Source organism: Zeus faber (genome assembly GCF_960531495.2).
Source record: "Zeus faber genome assembly, chromosome: 13".
Taxonomy (NCBI): domain Eukaryota; kingdom Metazoa; phylum Chordata; class Actinopteri; order Zeiformes; family Zeidae; genus Zeus; species Zeus faber.
Genome location: NC_137198.1, coordinates 31,251,710 through 31,269,823, shown reverse-complemented (window position 1 = coordinate 31,269,823; position 18,114 = coordinate 31,251,710). Strand labels below are relative to the sequence as shown.

Genomic DNA, 18,114 nt, shown 5'->3' with positions numbered 1-18,114 from the left:
ACGAGGAGACCCCACACCCCAGGGGCGCACACATACAACCAACCCCGGGGCGCAGGCACAAGACGCAGCCGGCACAGAACCCGGCCACAGGCGCAAGGCACAGACCGCGGGCCCAGATCACGCCCCCACACCGACCCACCAGCGACCGGCCACCCCAGAGAAAGGAAAAAAGGAGGAGAAGGAGGCCACATGGTGAGCCCCTTGCCTAGCACAGCCAGACAGTTTCAGGACTCGGGTTGACAGGACCAGACGGAAGGCCTAACCAGCCCCGGCACGATGGGCCGGACGCAGAGGAACACGCAGGCCCAGCCACCCCACCCGCAGGGCAGGCGACCCCAGCGGCGCGCCGACCAGCCAACCACAGGGCCCGAGATACAAACCAGCGACCCACAACCCCCGCCCCAAACCCGAGCCCCAGAGCCCACAACCAGGCCTGGAACCCACACACAGACGCCAGCTGCAGGTACTCCCCCGGAGACAGGCCAGCTCAACTCAGGCAAAGGAGCGGGCGCCACCACCTAGACCACCCAACTCCACCATGGGGCCCCGAGATCCCCCAAGAACACCAGCCCACGCACCACGGATGTCCCCAGAGCCGCCCGGGCAGCCACCCAAACACGGAACCCCGGCAGACCAGGAGGGCCCCCACATGCCCCAAAGCGCAACGACATTGCACCGACTTAGGAAGACTCAAGTATTAAATGATGGAGTTGTGTCAGTGATAAAAGTAGCCCATATTTCATTAAATGAATCAACATTGTTTTGGGATATTGCCAATAGTTTTTCCATTGAGATGTAATCTATTAATAACTGCAACCATTGGGATGTGGTGAGATTATCTCCATTTTTCCAATTGAGTAATATAGTTTTCTTTGCCATTGTTAAGGCGATCAAAATGGGTTGGTGGTGTTTCAGTGGTGGGTCGACTGAGGAGAGGTCACCGAGAAGACATACTGTATAGACGGGGAGAATGGAATGTTGCGACCCAGAAGGGTTGATAGCTTCTTGGTGATGCTGGTCCAGAATGCTAGGATAGGTGGGCAGAGCCAGAAGGCATAAAAGTAGTCATCTCTGGTATCAAGGGAACAGTGGGAGCAATTGTCTTCATCCACAAAACCCATTTTGAACATTTTGTGTTCCGTGATATGGGCTCTGTGCAAAATCTTATATTGGTCGAGTTTGCATTTTGGAGTTGCGGGTTATAGAAAAGGTGTTGTTGCAAATAAGCTTCCACAGGTTGATATCGGTGGGAACAGCAAGGTCTCTTTCCCATTTCATTGTCAGTAAAGATAAGGTGTCGTCTGTTTTTAATAAAAGTTTGTATATTCTGGAAAAGGGATTTTTCAAGTGACCGATATGAGTGAGATGTTCAATCATTTCAGGTGGTTGTAGGATGTTCGTCAATTTGATTTTAACTTTTAGAGACTGCTGTAATTGAAGGTATTGAAGGAAGCCGTGGCCACCGATATTATACCTTTAGGTTAAAGTTGGGAAGGATATAAGCAAATTGTTTTCAAAAATGTGTTCCAGATGAGTAATTCCTTGTCTTTTCCAAGACCTAAAGATTATTGGCCTGTTTTTAACCAAGAAATCTGGGTTGGGCCAGATTGGGGTGAATTTGTTTGAAGATAGAGTGTGACCACTGAGTTTGAGGAATTTCCACCAGGCTGACAGAGTTGGTGCGATAAATGGGTTTTTAAAGCAATTAGGTTTTCTTATAAATTCAGTAAGGAACGGGAGATCGGATAATGATAACTTCTGACATTCAGATTGTTCAATGTCTCGCCATCCATGGGCCAATTGTTGCTCTGGTTGTATCCATTTAATTATAAATTGAAGATGGTTTGCTAGATAGTAGTATCTTAAGTTTGGGGCTGCTAGGCCTCCACAGTCTTTGTTTTTCTGTAGTGTTGCTAGTTTAATTCTTGGTTTCTTGATCTTCCAATAAAATTTGTTAACTATTGATTCGAGAGTATTAAACCAATGTACTGTTGGTTGCACTGGGGACACTGAAAATATATAGTTTATTTTTGGAAGTATATTCATTTTCACTGCTGCTATCCTACCAATTAGTGAGATGGGTAGGTTGTTCCATCCAATGAGGTCTTCTTCAATGGATTTGAGCAATGGAGTGAAGTTAAGGGTAAACAAATCTGATAGATTGGAGGAGATATCAATACCAAGGTATCTAATATTGCCCGTTGTGATGGTTAAGTGAAGTTTCTGGGTTGCAGCATTACAGTCCCCCCCCAATTGAGTGGTAAGACTGTGGTTTCAGTCCAATTTATATAATAGTCTGAGATAGCTGAGAATTTAGATACAAGATTGAACACCTCCGGTAGGGATGATATTGGGTTCCGTATGTCCAGTAGGATATCGTCTGCATACAAACTGATTTTGTGAACAGAGTTTCCTGTTTGTATGCCTACAATATTACTGTTTTGACGGATGGCCGCCGCGAGGGGTTCAATAAAGATGGCGAATAGTAAAGGGGAGAGCTGACATCTTCTAAATTTCTTGCCAATCAATTGAAACATGATAGAGAAAAATCACTTACTACACCGATCAAAGATTCACAGGGTAGAATAACATCTTTGATGGCTGTAGTAAGGGATTTTTCCTCTATCATGTTTCAATTGATTGGCAAGAAATTTACCTGATTTGTCATTAAATTCAAAATAATTTGCTCTTGTTTGTGTCATAAGGAATTGTGTCTTTTGATGGATGATAGTTTCAAGTTGAGATGTAATTGTCCTGATCTCATTTGGGATTTGCTCAGAAGATGAGTGGGCTTGTTGGGAGTGCAACTCCTTTAGATGTTCGAGTTTATTTTGGCCTTCTTGTCCTGGCATTCTTATTCTTTTTCTTGTGAGTGGAGAATGAAATAATACTTCCTCTTGGAACTGCCTTAGCTGTTTCCCAAAGTAAGGATGGTGATATTTCTGGGGAGTCATTCAGTTCAATGAAGCAAGTCCCTTCTCTGGAAAAGAAATGGTTGAAATTGTTATCTGTCAAAAGTGAGGTGTTAAACCACCACCTGCTGGGAGGGTTCCGTTTTTTTTTCATTTATCAGGTTGAAACTAATTGGCCCGTGATCGGAAATTACAATAGGGTGGATTTCTGGATTAGTGATTTTGGACAGTGCAGAGTTACTTGTCAAGAAAAGGTTGATTCTAGAGAAACTTTGGTGGGGTGGTGAGTAATATGTGTATTCTCTAGAATGTGGGTTATTTGATCGCCAACAATCCCCAAGAGCAAGATCACTCATATATTGTTTTATCGTGTCCAACGAACACCAGGATTTGGAAATATTTCTGGTTTGAGAACGGTCTAAATTTGGATCCAGTACTGAAGTCTCCTCCCAATATGATAATTGATTCATTGAATTCTAAAAGTTTTGAAAATATACTGTGAAAGAAATTTGGGTCATCCTCATTGGGGCCATAAATATTAGCTATGGTTAATTTGATGTTACCTAAAATCCCATTAATCATTATGAAACGCCCTTCTCGGTCTGATATTGTGGTTTTATTTTGATATGGGATACTTTTATTGATCAATATAGATACACCATTTTTTTTTTGAGTTGTATGATGCGGAAAACATCTGATTAACCCATTTGGCTTTGAGTTTGAGGTGCTCAGATGCAGTGAGGTGGGTTTCTTGCAGTAGACAGAAGCTGGGGTTCATCTTGGTGAGGTGAGTTAGGATTTTGCTACATTTAGCAGGTGAGTCCTTGCCTCTCACATTCCAATTAACAAACTTAATGGGTGTCATTGAAGCTAGTTAGGGGGTGATGCACAGTACATCCAAGGAAATAGCTATACTACCGTTCCCATGCTTTCCCATAGATAGGGTCTGGGGTTTCCTCCTTTATATTCCTTTCCATTGCCATAGTATTGTAGGAAGTTTGTAGGGATACATAACTACACAAACAAATGACGGGTAGACAAAGATAAACACAGAACATTGCCGGATTACACATACATAAAGTGAAAGACATTACAGAGTGAGCGATAGGAGAAGTAAGGAGAGAGGGATTAGGGAGGTGAGATGATGAGAGAAGTATGGAGGAGGAATTAGGAAGGTGAGATGAGAGTGAGCGATATTTAAAATCCTTACAGAAAATCCTGATAGATAGCATGCCTATTCCTACATCTTGCAGTATATAATAACTGGAATTAAAAGAATACATACATTATGATCAGAATAACCAGGGTGTGGTGGATAAAATACACAATACAGTCTCAAAGGGCTTCACAAACATTTCACACTGAAATCAACGCCATCCACTAGTCTGAACACCATTCGGCAAGGAAAAACTACCAGAAAACCCTTTGGGGAAAGATAGGAAGAAACCTTGAGAAGGGGCCACGGAAGGAAGAATCCCCTTTATTAATAATATAACAAATCGTAGGTTATTGTATTTCTATACTATGCAATGTTAAAACTAAGACGAAGTATGAGAGTCTATTTGCTCGTGCATCGCGCAGCAGGTAAGACGCCTCCAGGGAAGTTGTCCTCATCAGGTCCTCATATATCAGGCATCGTTCCTCAGACAAAAAGGCTTTGGGTCACAGGGAAAATTTTGTCAAGTCTCAGTGTCAGACCAATGGCCTCAGACAAAACTATTTGTCTGAAGGTCTCAGAAGACCGTCAGAATACTCAATAAGACCTCCACAGCTTGAGGAGTTGGGAGTGGCTTTGCAAGATAATAGAAGAAAATAGTTATGCAATGGTGATGTCTTTCTCTCAAAATGGGAGAAAGACAAATGACATAGTTCACCTCGGGGGCTTGTGCTGAGAACACCACAAGAACCCAGATCAGCACATCAATAAGCGCCACAACTTTGCCAAGTCATAGAAGACCCTCAGAAACAGTTTTATACTTTAAACCTCCCATCTTGTACCCCAACTGGTGCTGAGCAATACGCACACTCAACCTCCATCAGCCTTGCTGTAAACCCCTCAGTTTAACAATACCTTTGATATGTTATGGTTAGAGTTAGGGTAACCCTGGTTAAAGAACTATTTTGGACGAGCCACTTCACCTGCATTGAACGAGCACACTGGATCCTCTGAAGCAGCCGACAAACAACCAAGCCACCATACACCAAGCCATTGCTGCATCTCACCTTTCTGGACCAGACAGTCCGTGGGAATCCTGCAGACTATCCGGCACAAAGAGACGAGATTGCCTAATCTGAGCCCAACAGGGTAACCCAGGAAACTGCAATCCACTCGCCACTCAGCTAAGCAAGGCATGGGCAGTGGTGTTGGTGTGGGCAAGGCCTTGTGGGCAAGACAATTTTTTTCTTTTATTATTCAGTGTAGAATTAGCTGCGCCTTTTATGCGTTTTCAAATACAACCCCTCTTCCGTCAATCCAGAATAATACCACTTCCCTACTTGGAACTCGCTTTAATCTTTAATCAAATTTTCCGACTATCCAATGTTAGGAAAAGTGCGATGTGCACACATCACAGGTCCGCCGAGGTGCAAGGTTCATGAGGTGTTCCTCATGAATATGTCGTTCCCAGAGAATCAGCTACCTTAATGGCCATTTAACATGGGGCAGGTGCTTGCTTGCTTGCCCCCCCTGTGCCCCCCCGCTCTATATGCAAATCTTGTAATTAGAATAAAGCAATATATAATATTATCTCATAGAGAAAGATTGATATATTTTATTTTCTTAGTTTCCTACTTGTCTGGAAAATGGAAAAACATAAACCAAACTCAGATAACTGGAGTGGATTTTTTTTGTTTCTCCTCCAGACAGGGGTGCGCTGGCTCCCGTTTTCGTTTGTCTGAGGACAAGAAAGCAAATTTCCCAAAGAACTGGAGTATGCCTTTAACATCCAAGTGCTTTGCAACTCCAAGATTGTCTTGTTGCTGAAGTATCATTCCAATAGGAAATGGACAATGACTGTGTCCAAAAGGTGGTCGTATTTGTATCTCCCCCAGCACCTTAAGGCACGCGATACACAAAAAAAAAAAATGGGCTCGGGCTTAGAGAGAGTGATTTGGGGAAGAGGGTTAGTTTACAAACCATTCGCATTGTCTATGAATGAGGAAGGAGAGGAAAAAAATAAATAAATAAATAAAAAAAGGGTTTGCATTCCCCTTTATCGAAACTCACCCTCAAGTTGAAGCAGGTGTTGCAGATGGTTGGGACGAATTCATTGAAAGGCAAAGTGAAGTCTATGTTGAGCGTCTCTCCACATGCAGCGAGATACACTGTTAGTCAACAAGACAATTTGTTAGAATGGCCCAGGTTCATAGAGACAAGTTCATATTAATTAGGAATTGCTTACATTTGATAAATGTTGCTTCCTGAACAATTCTGTGTAATAGATTTGAGCCACAATTCCCTCTAGAGACTCCTTAATTGTACCTTCAAAGCAATGCAAAACACAAGTTTGACTACGTTATGACTTGGCATGATCAATGCAGTCACGATGTGTGTCCGGGCGCTCAATGTGGATCAGGATTAGAAACGTATAGAAACAGATCTGCATGAATACTATAGTTTTTATTTGTCAATTCACGTAATTATAAAATAGTTAATTGATAAGGAAAATGTGTTGATCAGGTTGGTTCTTGCCATTTTTGGAACGCATTCCAACAGTTCCCAACCCTGATGGTAACAATTCATAAAATCTTGCTGGCTTCATCACTTCAACGTAATAACAGTAGAACTAATACCAATTCTCAGCATAAGCTTTACATTTTCCTCCGCATGAAAAAACTTTAAAAAGAAATGGCCAAAAAAGTGTGAGGTATTAGTACTACAATTTTCACTAAACGCCATATCTAAATGTTGGTTTCCATCAATTATAACTGTTCATACCACAACCTTGGTTATCTCTTCACTGTTGAGGAACTTACAGCTCTGATGCAGCTTCTCACTGTGCTTAGATGAATTCCAATACATTTGGGAATGGAAGCTCACAAAATAGTCAGACAGATTCTTTGTTATCGCAAAAAAAGGTCATAAACCATGCTCATTATCACTTCTGCAAATCAGCTCTTTAGGCTACAGTGAATACAACATTACAAACTAAAAACAGAAAGTTGTATTCATTGTCCCCACCCAAGAGTGTAGGCAACACACGTGAGTATATTACAAGTTTTGTGTTTCGGAAAAGGAGATTTAACATTTTAAGGCTTGAACATTTGCCTCATTGGGCTGCATTCAAGCACAGTGAGAAGCTGCAGCAGAGCAGTTTAAATGTGTGGGAAAACACATTAAATATGGCCGGGGTTTGGGAAAAATAGAAAACATTTATTACATTTGTGTCTTCAGCACAAATATAAGAGCCTAGTGATAGAGTTTAAAAATACATCTTTTGTCTTTCTCACCATTCTCTTGGTGCTTAGTGGAACAGTCGATCCAGTTGTGCTGGTTTGCGGCCCAGATCATCTCAAACTGATGAAAGAGGATCTTGAACTTCCAGGCGTAGGGCACAAAGGAGTAGATGTCTGGAGCGCTGTCACTGGCCCAATCCTGGATCAGATCTGGAAAGCAAGGATCAATTGAGAGAGTAGATATCATAAAAATACATTAAATGTTGACATTAAAATTATTTTGGGGTCAGGTTTACCAGAGAAAAAGTTTTTCTGGGCATATATGAAGTGGTAGGTGGCTTTGTACACTTCAATCTCACACTGCCATGACTGAGGCATGTTCCAGACACGGGGGTAGCTGGCTATTACATGGAACTGGAGGGGAAAAACAAAACAAAACAAAAAAAACAAAACAGAAAAGGTACGTGTGAAGTATCTGGTGCCCATTACAAATTGTGCTGTTCCTCATTACCAGAAAGACCGGAACCCTTACTGCGAGCATTTCTGCTTCCAGAAGTGTCCTGTACTGCATGCTGCTGGTGGTGTCAACATGAAGCAGTTGACCTTTGATGGTAGGGGAATAGCCTGAGAACAGAAAAGAAGAAAAACTTGCTTTTCAGCTCCCATGCTTTTTTGCATTTTCTTTAGTCCCTGAACAACTACTGAGTGAACTCTTGATGCAACATGCTAAACAATTACCAATTTCTCCTACGGTCATGGGAATGTTGACTTCAAGGTAGGAACCTGCGCCCACATTCACATGGATGGCATTGGTTTCCTAGTACCAGAGACAGAAAGACAGAGAATGTAGAGGTGAGGACGGAGTGTGGATGGGAATGTGAATAAGGTGTCAAAATCAGTCTCACTTCAAAGAGTTTGAAGGAAAAAAAGTGTGTACCCTGTTCTTGGTAAAGAGCAGGTCAATGGTGGCGTCGGCAATGATGTTCATACGCAGCTCAAATGCCAGGATTTGTCTCAGTTTCCACGGCTGAGCAACCTCGGTTACCTTCATGGCCTGGTAGTCAGCCGGCAGGAAGAACTTCCAGAGAGAGTCCCTGGGTGTGAACACACACACACACACACACACACACACACACACACACACACACACACACACACACACACACACACACACACACACACACACACACACACACACACACACACACACACACACACACACATTTCGAAGGGAATTTATTCTCCGTGTTCTGACCAACAAACAGGGGCGAATGTGAACAATCCACCACCAGAAATCAGTCTTTTTTTTTTTTCTATTTTTTTTTTAACCTGTGCTGTCAGCATGCTGGGCATACAACACAGAGTATTTGTATGCCATTTGCATCTAGGACGGAGTTAGTCTGAAAGAGGAGTTCAAGTTCTCAACCTGCAATGCAACTCTTTATTAATTCTTAAATCATCAAGAACTGCTGAAATAACTCTGTCCTGTGGATGCCCTGTAGAATGACAAGAGCACAGTTCTGGTTATGGAGCGCCACCACCAACCCCCCTCTTTGGAGTAACTATTTATCATGTTTGGGTCTATGGGGGGAGGGGGAGAATCACCACGGTGAGACAAATAAACATAGAAACAAACAACATTTATACAAAAACATGAACATTGGAAGACAACATGTATTGAAAAACTGAATTAGGTCCAGGAAAACTGGAACTACAACTGGTCACGTGGCCTCTTCCTGTCAAAGTTATGGCAGTAAATAAGGGAGGAAAGGAGAAGAAAACACCCAAGGTTGCTGGGGTGCACTCTAAGCGGGTGTGCGTGTGTGGGTGTGTGTGTGTGTGTGTGTAAGATGTCCACCGGTGAGTGTACATGACTTATCCCCATTGGTACTGGTGTAGAAGGTCGTTATTATGTTGCGGCGTCTCCAAGCAGTGCAAGGGGCCCCGAAGCCCCCCCGAACTCCACAGCCCCGGGGACAACCCCAGGCTGCAGGAGATCCCCGGGTACCCCACCCTGCGGCCACAGAAGACCCCCGGGCCCCCAGAGAAGCCAGAGGGCCGTGGAGCAACTCCCACGCCCAGCCCGAGGAGCATGACCAAGTCCCAGGTAGCACGAGGAGGCCCTGCGCCCCAGGGGCGCACACATACAACCAACCCCCAGGCGCAGGCACAGGAAGCAGCCACCAGCACAGACCCCGGGCCACGGGCGCAAGGCACGGACCGCGGGCCCGGAGCACGGCCCTACGGTGACAGACCGACGTCCCGCCCGAGCCGCACAGGCGGGCCGGCAAGAACCCCACGCCCACCCATGCCCAGCACAAGGGGGGGGGGCCCACCCCACCGCAGCCGACCAGGCGCCCCGCCCGGCGTGAGTGCCAAGTGACCATACACGTAGCAGCAAGTGCCCAGCACGGGGCACCTCGATGTTACACACACCCCCCCCAGCGATGCCGGCAGGTATACAAGACCTCCACCACCCCCAGCACCCGGTGCGCCCCCACAGAGAAGCCCCGCCACAGAAGCAAAAGGCCAACAGCCGCTCCCCACACCCCAACCCACACCCCCAACAACAAGCAGTCCCCCCAGGGGCCCCAGAAGGCACCTGGCGGGGCTGCAAAGAGCACTGCCAGGTCGCAGCACATCCCAAGCCACCAGGCGCAAGCCGACAGGACTCCAGCCAGGCTGGGAGGAGGGGTCCACCCGACCGCCCCCTGGCCAACCACGTCCCCCCCACCGAGCCGCCAGCGACCGCCCACCCCGGAAAACCCCAGTGTTCAATGTGTGCTGTTGGTAACTGCAGTTAAAATTGCAGGGCTGGGGGTGCGAATCCTTCAGGCAAGTCGAACCCAAATCACTTCCACCCCTCCTGTCTCGCAGACCCTGGTTCGATGGAGTGTTATTCGGAGTAGGATTGGTGTGCCAATGCGTGTGTGTTCGAAGCTAATGTGAGTGGGATTAAAATTTTGGGACGGACAAGAAGCATGCTTGGGCAGGAGCGTGACAGGCAAGATGGCAGCTGCCCGCCGCATCCCCACCCACATAGCCTGCACCGCGCCATTCCGCAAGCCCTCGGTCTATTGTGTGGTGTATGTGCTGAGTTTGAGTATTGGCACAGCGAGAGATAGGCGAGTCACGACCGGATCGATCCAGGGGAGCAGCAGGTCGGGGAGCAACCACGCGGACCCCCTCCCCCCGGGCTCAAACGCGCCCCAGTGTGCCCACCTCCCGTACCTGGTGGCAGCCAACCCACAGCGATCAGCCAAGGGCGCAGTGCGTCCGCCATGTCGGGCAGCTCCGCGCCCACATCAGGCCCCTGGTCAGGCCCCTGGTCAGCCCCCAGCCGCCGAGCATGCAGACTACAGAACAGAGAGCGGCAGACGGCACCCCCACCCACAGCCCAACCCCCCAGCGACGAGCACCCCGCGCACCGAGAGCGTCAGAGGGCAGGTACCTCGGATGCCCGGTGGGATGACATCATACAGTTAATACAAAAGAACTCTCAGCAGGCAGAAGTACATTGGCGCACGACCTGAGCTGCTTCTCCATGGGCCGGGCTGGTAAACCTGGCACCATGACCAGGTGCTAAAACTCATTGCAGAAGCTATCAGCACTGACATCAGCAGCTGCAGACGAGCACGCCCCACCACCCAGACGATCACTTTCATGAAGGCCGGAGAGCAGCTACGCAGAGGAACCAGAAAGCCTCCAAGGATCCTGGCAACTGCACAGGACTGGCAACTCTCTGTGGACCCGGAGAAGCAGCAAGTTCCCACAGAACATCACCACGACTACCCTGAGGCCAATCATCCTCCATGTTCTCAGAAGCAACCAAGAACATTGTTCTCGGGAGCCGTTCCTTGAGGGGGAGGGGGGTACTGTCAGGATTCCGCTCTCTGTTGTGTTATTCTGTCCCTTGTTGTTATCAGTCTAGCCTAGTGTATGTAGTTTTGGGTTCCACCCTTCCTGATAACTGTCTCTCTCTAGCTCCTTCTGTCTCCTTCTAGCTCCCTGTCTGTCTGTCTCTAATTCTTGCCACTGTACACCTGACCCCATTCTACAATCTAGCCTGTAGCTCTGCCTGTTTCCCTGGACCCTGATTCTCTGCCTGCTTTCCTGGATCCTGATTCCCTGCCTGAACCCTGATTCTTTTCTGATTACCTGGACCTCGTTTGCAATAAATCCTCGATCCTTTGCACTTACTCCCGAGCTTCCACTGTGTCCTGCATTGGGGTTCACTAGACAGCACTCGTGACATCTACAGAGCATTGAGTGTACTGGGCATCATTGGACTGGGCCCAGCTACTGTCTTAGGCAGTAGCTGGGCAATGCAGCCAATGCGTAGACACTCCACCCAAGCCCTGGAGCGAAGCAGGAGGTCGGCCAGGATCGCACAGAGGGGATACTAAGGCTAATAGATGTTTGGCCAGTTGGACTGCTGCCACGTCTATGAAACAGGACAAATGTTTGTCCATCTGAAGTTCAACAGCAAGTCGTGCAATGTCCTCCTGGAATTGTCTATGCGCTTTTTCAAGCCCGTGGCGGTCCAGACAAGGCCTCGTTTGGAATGTGCTGGCTAGGCTAAAACAGTGAGTAATGTAGGGCACCATAACACTATAGGCCACCCTGTTGCAATACATTCCACGAAAAAGTCCAAACGTAAAAACATAGAAAAATGTACTAGTGCTCAATCAAAGAAACAAATTACAAAAAATTGCCTAAAACCAGAGAATGTCTTAATAGTAGTTTATTTCTTGACCTTAAAATGATTCCACTATAGTTTTTGATCATTTGAGCTTGTAAATACTTATTTTTAATCTATTTTTATTGTTATTCATAAAACTATTGGGAAACTTTCTTAGCTCGTAACTTCGACATCCAATGTCTCCTGAAGAACACTGTACATGCAGAAACAGTCCAAGGTCCTCTCTTTTTCAAAGGGGAAATGTAAGTGTCTAAGTATGCATATATTTATTGGATATCCATATCCACAGATATATCAGACAGCAATTCTTAACTAACCCCATAATTTCATGTATTTCAGACTTCTGCATATTTGTTGCCTACCTTTGTCGGTCAGCCCAGGGTCCATAGTTGAAGTCAGTTCCTTTACCACAGACTATGTCAAGGCCCCGACACGGAGGCAGGTCCTGCAGCTTGTCCCCCTCACAGCTGGATTCCATTTCAGCACCGTCCTGCTCCTCGGGGACGAGGCCTATCGCCCACACAGACATTCCAAAAAAATGATAGAAGACATACACATTCCACAAACTATGCAAGCCCAAAGACGAAAACACAAAACAACAGATATCATTTGTATAGTTAACAGTTAGCTATTGATTGAGGCTGCAGGAGAGGGATGTGCCTAAAATGGAATTCTAGCACATTATTTAGTATGCCAAATTAGTGTTATGTTATTGTTATGTGTGCAATCAGAGGACGCATGCAACATCCAGTGAACATATTTTTACACACACAATAAAGCCTCCATTTGATTGCTCACTATGTCAACTTTTGTTCTCAATTGTAGACACTGGCTAGTATCTTAGAGTCTTAATCCCTTTTCCCACATGGAATCCGTAACATTGCTGGATAATAAATATCTGGAAAATTAAGTAGGTAGTCATTCCCACATTGGCCTTCTTTACGGAAAAGTTCTGTATCAAGTCTGTTCCCACGTAGATGGCGGTTCCGGATACATAGCAACATTCCCGCATGAGAGGTGTCTCATATCACGTGAGACTAGGCAACAGAATGGGTTTTTAGACCAGTGCTTCGCTCCCCGCCCCACGGACTCTTCCCTCCGCTGACTGAGAGGGGACAAAGATCCCCTCCCCAGATGCAATAACCCTAACCCAATGTTAATGTGATCATTTTCAACCTGTTCTACACTGTTTGCCTCCGGAGAATGAAGCTTCTCCACCCGTTCCCCCTTTCCCTGTCCGCTCCCTCCCTCCCCAGCTCTGCGCTGCGGTGCAGCCAGTGGGCAAACAAATCGTGTTAAAGACACATCTAGTCTCTGAGTGGCATTTTTAAGAAGTAAAATAATACAATTTAAAAATAAAAAGACCTGTCTCTGTAGAGCCTGGAAATGTTTCAGTTTCTGGTCTTTGCAGCCGAGCGCCACGGTTCGGCCTCAACATTTTTCCAATGTTTTTAAAGCACTATTTGTGCTTTATTTGGATTCGGCTCCACCCTTCTTTACGGAAATGTTTCTGCCTACATTCCCACCAGACCTTCCATTCACAGCTGTTCCGGCAATTTGCTGGAAATGATACTACTTTGAGAGAGGGGAAATCTACGGAACATAAACAGCGGCTCCCATTCCACATAAGGCCAATACGGAACATTGTTGGTAGATTTACAGCTTTCAGTGCAAGTGGGAAAGGGGCTATAGTCGACAAAGTTTTCAGATTTTCTTTTGGTGGCAGGGGGAAAAAAAAAAAACAAAGAAAAACTCCATTCAGGAGCTGTACCTTGTCAAATATTAACTTTAAAACCTACAGTATATGGCTGACCCGCCTATGAAATGTTAGTGGGCTTTTAATTTTAAACAAAATTTAACAAAAATAAATATCCAGTCTCCTTGTTGGTTGTTCCGACACATTCAGAAGAATAATTACAGCTTTTGCTGTGCGGCATTTGCTGGTAGTTAACATGCGGCTCGCTTTATTTTTTTGAGCACCGCACAGCGCTTGTAAATTAAAATATTTAAAAGGCTCGTTATAAGTTATTATATTGGTGTGACTGATAGATTAACAGAATGTTCAGTGCCCTTGCTAGCTGTTCCGACACATTCAGAATAGGGTTGCTCCTAAAAACTAATTTCCCTGACGTTTAAATGGAAGTTTAAACGTCATTTTTTACCGAAAAAATATTGTGCAAAAATATTGCGATTAAGAGCCATTTGAATCGTTAATCACACTGTTCAATAACCAAATCGTATATTAAATGTCCGGACGTACCGGGCAGAGGCCGGCCAGTGGTGCGCCCGAGCCCCGAGTGAGCCAGGAACAGGAAGGCGCCGCGAGTAAGCGAGTCCTGGCCATGGAAAGCAGCGAGGTGGGGGTGGAGGTGCGCTGTAAAGCCGGCAGCTGTACAGCTGCCCTGGGAAATGCGCCCAACGGGGGCTCCCGAACAAGGGGACACTGACACTGGGAAAACTATCTTCCCGTACGCCACATTTTCTGTCAAAATGTAATTTAAATGTTTACATTAATAAAATAACAGGGCCTAATATGTTTAACCGATGTTTTATTTATTAAGTGTAACAGGCGGTTTGCTTCGTGCATGCGGTGCTTGTAAATTTAATTTAGATTTTAAAGGCTGGCTGATTTTTAGGTTTTGTATTCATCTGTAATGGAGCACAATTAATGTTAGTTATGACATTCTTTCTCAGTTATGGAACTCAAACCTGCTCTACAGCAGAGCCTTTGTTCTGACTTACGTATATGGGGCCAACCACAGTGAAAATTGCTCTATTGTGCACCAATGTCAAATGTCGCTATTTAGCAGTTTGACATTTGCTTACCTGGTTCATCCTGGTAATAGTAGATATCCACGTCATTGGACTGCATGACCACAAAGCCTTCTCCCATCAGTCTTGGGGGTCTATGCGATAAGAGTGGAGAGCATTCTTTATTTATTTTTTATTAAGACTATTTCACCTATAAAGACATACACCAGTTATTCGGGGAAATTTGCTTTTTAGCTATCTTACTCATCTGAATGTGGTATCCTATTTTGATGGCCAAAAAAAAAAGTCAAAACAAAAACTGCAGCTGAACTATGGACGTATTGGCTACTGTTGTAAACATTGGTTGATGCTTAGGATGGACAAAACAAGTCGTAATGTCATGTTAATAAAACACGTTAGTAAATATTCGTTAGCATATCACAGTATATTTTCATGCGTACAAAAAAAATTTGTTGAGGCAGCTATAATATTCTGAATATTGTAAGGTGGCTGCAGGCATAGTAGTTACTCTTTAAAACCTTTTTTATGACAATTAAATATATGAGACTTTACTTGTAGGGGACATACTGTATTTAAAAAACCCTGGTCAACTGACAAATCAACAACACAGTTAATGCTCATCTTTCATTTTGGAAACAAATATACAGTAGCTACATTACGGCTAGAAATGACTTTTCAAAACCTAATTTAGGATCATTTAAAATTCATAAGTAGAGTACACATGAACTCAAGATAAATACCATTTAGGGACCTGAAGACATCCTGAAAAGAATACACAATTTTCAAGAGAAAAGGGGTTTTTGCAATTTGTGATAGAAAACTATACACTATAAATATTAGATAGGGCTGACATTCTTATAAATGTTTGGTATGGCTGTAATTGTTTGCAACCTAATTTGATTTACCGTATTGACCCGGATATAAGACGACTCCTCCCTTTCTCAACACAAATTTTGACCAAATCTCTTTTTTACATAGAAAATAATTTAATTTTTAAATAATGATGAAGCAGCATACCGTCGTACAGAGTGTGCGAAGATTGATGAACGTAATGTGAAACCAAATATCATAAGCACGGGTTCCACCCGGAAACCTTAAATCAACGCTGTGTAACTTTTTTTTACCTTAAAACAGCTCAAAATCATTTTGATGGTAAACTGACTTGCAATATGGAGAATGGCACCTTGTTCGTTCCCACCCAGCCCCCGAACGCCTGTTCTTGCACTATCTTACTGCTATATTTTGGTACGAAATCGCGGGAAAAGTACGTTACATTTTACGGCACTACGTCCCTTGCTTCATGTTTGGCTCAGGTAACTACCGTTTTCTTGCCTGATAAAAATTTATATTAAAATATATATATAAAAATTATTAACTATCATTTATAATTATTTATAACCGCCCACGGCTCCCCTGGAGCTGTGGGCTGAGTTCTCGCTGCAGCCCATGGCTCCAGGAAGTGGTGAGGTCTGTGCAAGGGTAGCTGTAACCTAGGTTTACATTATATTTTCGTTTGCAACAGACTGTTTCTGAAATGTGACCGATAAGGTTCAAATTTGTCCGGTAAAATAAATTATTTTCAGACACCTGACCGAGTTTACGAGTGGGGTAAAAGCGCAGTTGCACTCAGAAATTGTAGAAGTGCCAAATCCCACAACTTAAGCTGTGTAACCGAATTTCACAAGTCAAGTTCCAGCAGGAGGCTGTTAGCAAGTAAGCAACATGCTAAATGAATCTGACACACAGGAGCTAGAAGACCTACCGGCTTCTTCTAAATCAGCCATGTCAGAAAATTTCAGGTTCCCAGTGAACTACGACAGCAATGGAAAGCAAGTGGTGGATCGGACGAGGACGGTGTGTCGACTATGTTTGACAATTGTAGGGTATGTTTGCGGAATCAAATTTGAACACTCCTCCTCATGCACAAGTTTTATTATGCTACTGACCATTAACATTTAAAAGTCTAGAATATAAGCTGACACCACTTTTTCAGGCATATTTCCAGGAAAAAAAAAAAAGTATATTCAAGTCAATACGGTAATCTTAGACTACTAATACTGGGGAGGTGGGGGGAAAGTTAAAAGCTTGTGTATTGTGCTGATCTTACTCATCATTCTGCATGCCCACATAGCGGGGGCTTGGCACAAGCATGACCCGCACGTTCTCCAGCGAGCCCTTGACGATGTGCATGTACTGGTCCAAATGGCTGGAGGGTGGCTTGGTGGCATATGTCAGGAAGGCGTCCTCGAAATTGACACAGAGTGTCTGGGGGAGCTGGTGGTTGCCGAAAGCCAGGCGACCCTACAGGTAGGCACACAAATGCACAGGCGGCAAGAAAAAATGTCAAAAAATAATTGGCAAAGTTGTGTTGCAAGGGGATGACTCAACAAATAATTTGATAACTGAAGGTAAAAACTTCTGCTTGAACTGAAGTAGCGGCCCCGACCCCCTTTAAACAAGCACTTGTCCATCACTGCTATATTGCTGACATTTCCTTCTCAGGCTTGGTTACATTTGTATCTATTTAAACTGATTTTGAATACTGGCATCGAAATACACGAGTATGAGCTACTCACCGTGCTTATGTTAACCTTGATTACGGGGATGAGAGAACGCCACGAGGAAGAGGGGTCTGGACTCTCTGTTTTGATGCTGACACTGTAAATGGGGCCCACACCACTTTGGATCATGAGCATTTTACATACAGTCCAAAGCAACACAAGAAACGTGGCGTGTCAATGGACATGACAATTTCCGACTTCTCAAGTACATTCCTGAATACAATGCCTTGATGGTAATGTAGCTGAAAGGATTGGTATAAAAGAAGATACTTTTGCAGTATATGCAGTGATGTAATAGCCGTAAAAACAAAAAAGATTTCATTGCACACAATTGCAGGCTTGTCTGACTATTTTATCGGTACATTTCCAATACACATCTAACAGAACACCCACCATATTATCTTACTGTAATGCTTTCACGAACACAATACGACCAAACACAAGTGCCTGAGCAAGGCTTTAAGGCGACATTAGGTACTTAAATCTTCTTTTCAAAAACAGGAAGCGCACAACATTGTCAGAAACTCTTCATGTTATACCAAAAAAACGTTACGATTTAGATGCACTGAGGCAATTGCAAAAAGTAGTATTAAATCAAATATGATATTAGTTATTCTAAACATGTTAAGTAATGAAAAGGACACATCTGACTCAGAGTTTGCATGAGAACAAATTGCTACTAAAGTGCAGATGCTTTAATTAACATTTCACTGCAATAAAATTTTAATAAAACTAAAAACGAAATAAATAGGGCAAGTAGAAAATAAACAAC

The 18,114-nt window shown here is 44.3% G+C and overlaps 1 protein-coding gene across 1 annotated transcript in view; it reads right to left on the bottom strand.

Moving 5' to 3' along the window:
* The window catches only part of kiaa1109 (KIAA1109), a 193,542-nt gene that overhangs the window by 168,043 nt on the left and 7,385 nt on the right, over positions 1–18,114 (bottom strand). Inside the window, 10 exon segments of the mRNA XM_080012365.1 lie at positions 6,139–6,236; positions 7,362–7,517; positions 7,604–7,721; positions 7,840–7,931; positions 8,046–8,124; positions 8,245–8,401; positions 12,372–12,519; positions 14,836–14,915; positions 16,889–17,082; positions 17,358–17,439. Coding sequence (XP_079868491.1) covers positions 6,139–6,236; positions 7,362–7,517; positions 7,604–7,721; positions 7,840–7,931; positions 8,046–8,124; positions 8,245–8,401; positions 12,372–12,519; positions 14,836–14,915; positions 16,889–17,082; positions 17,358–17,439 — 1,204 coding nt within the window.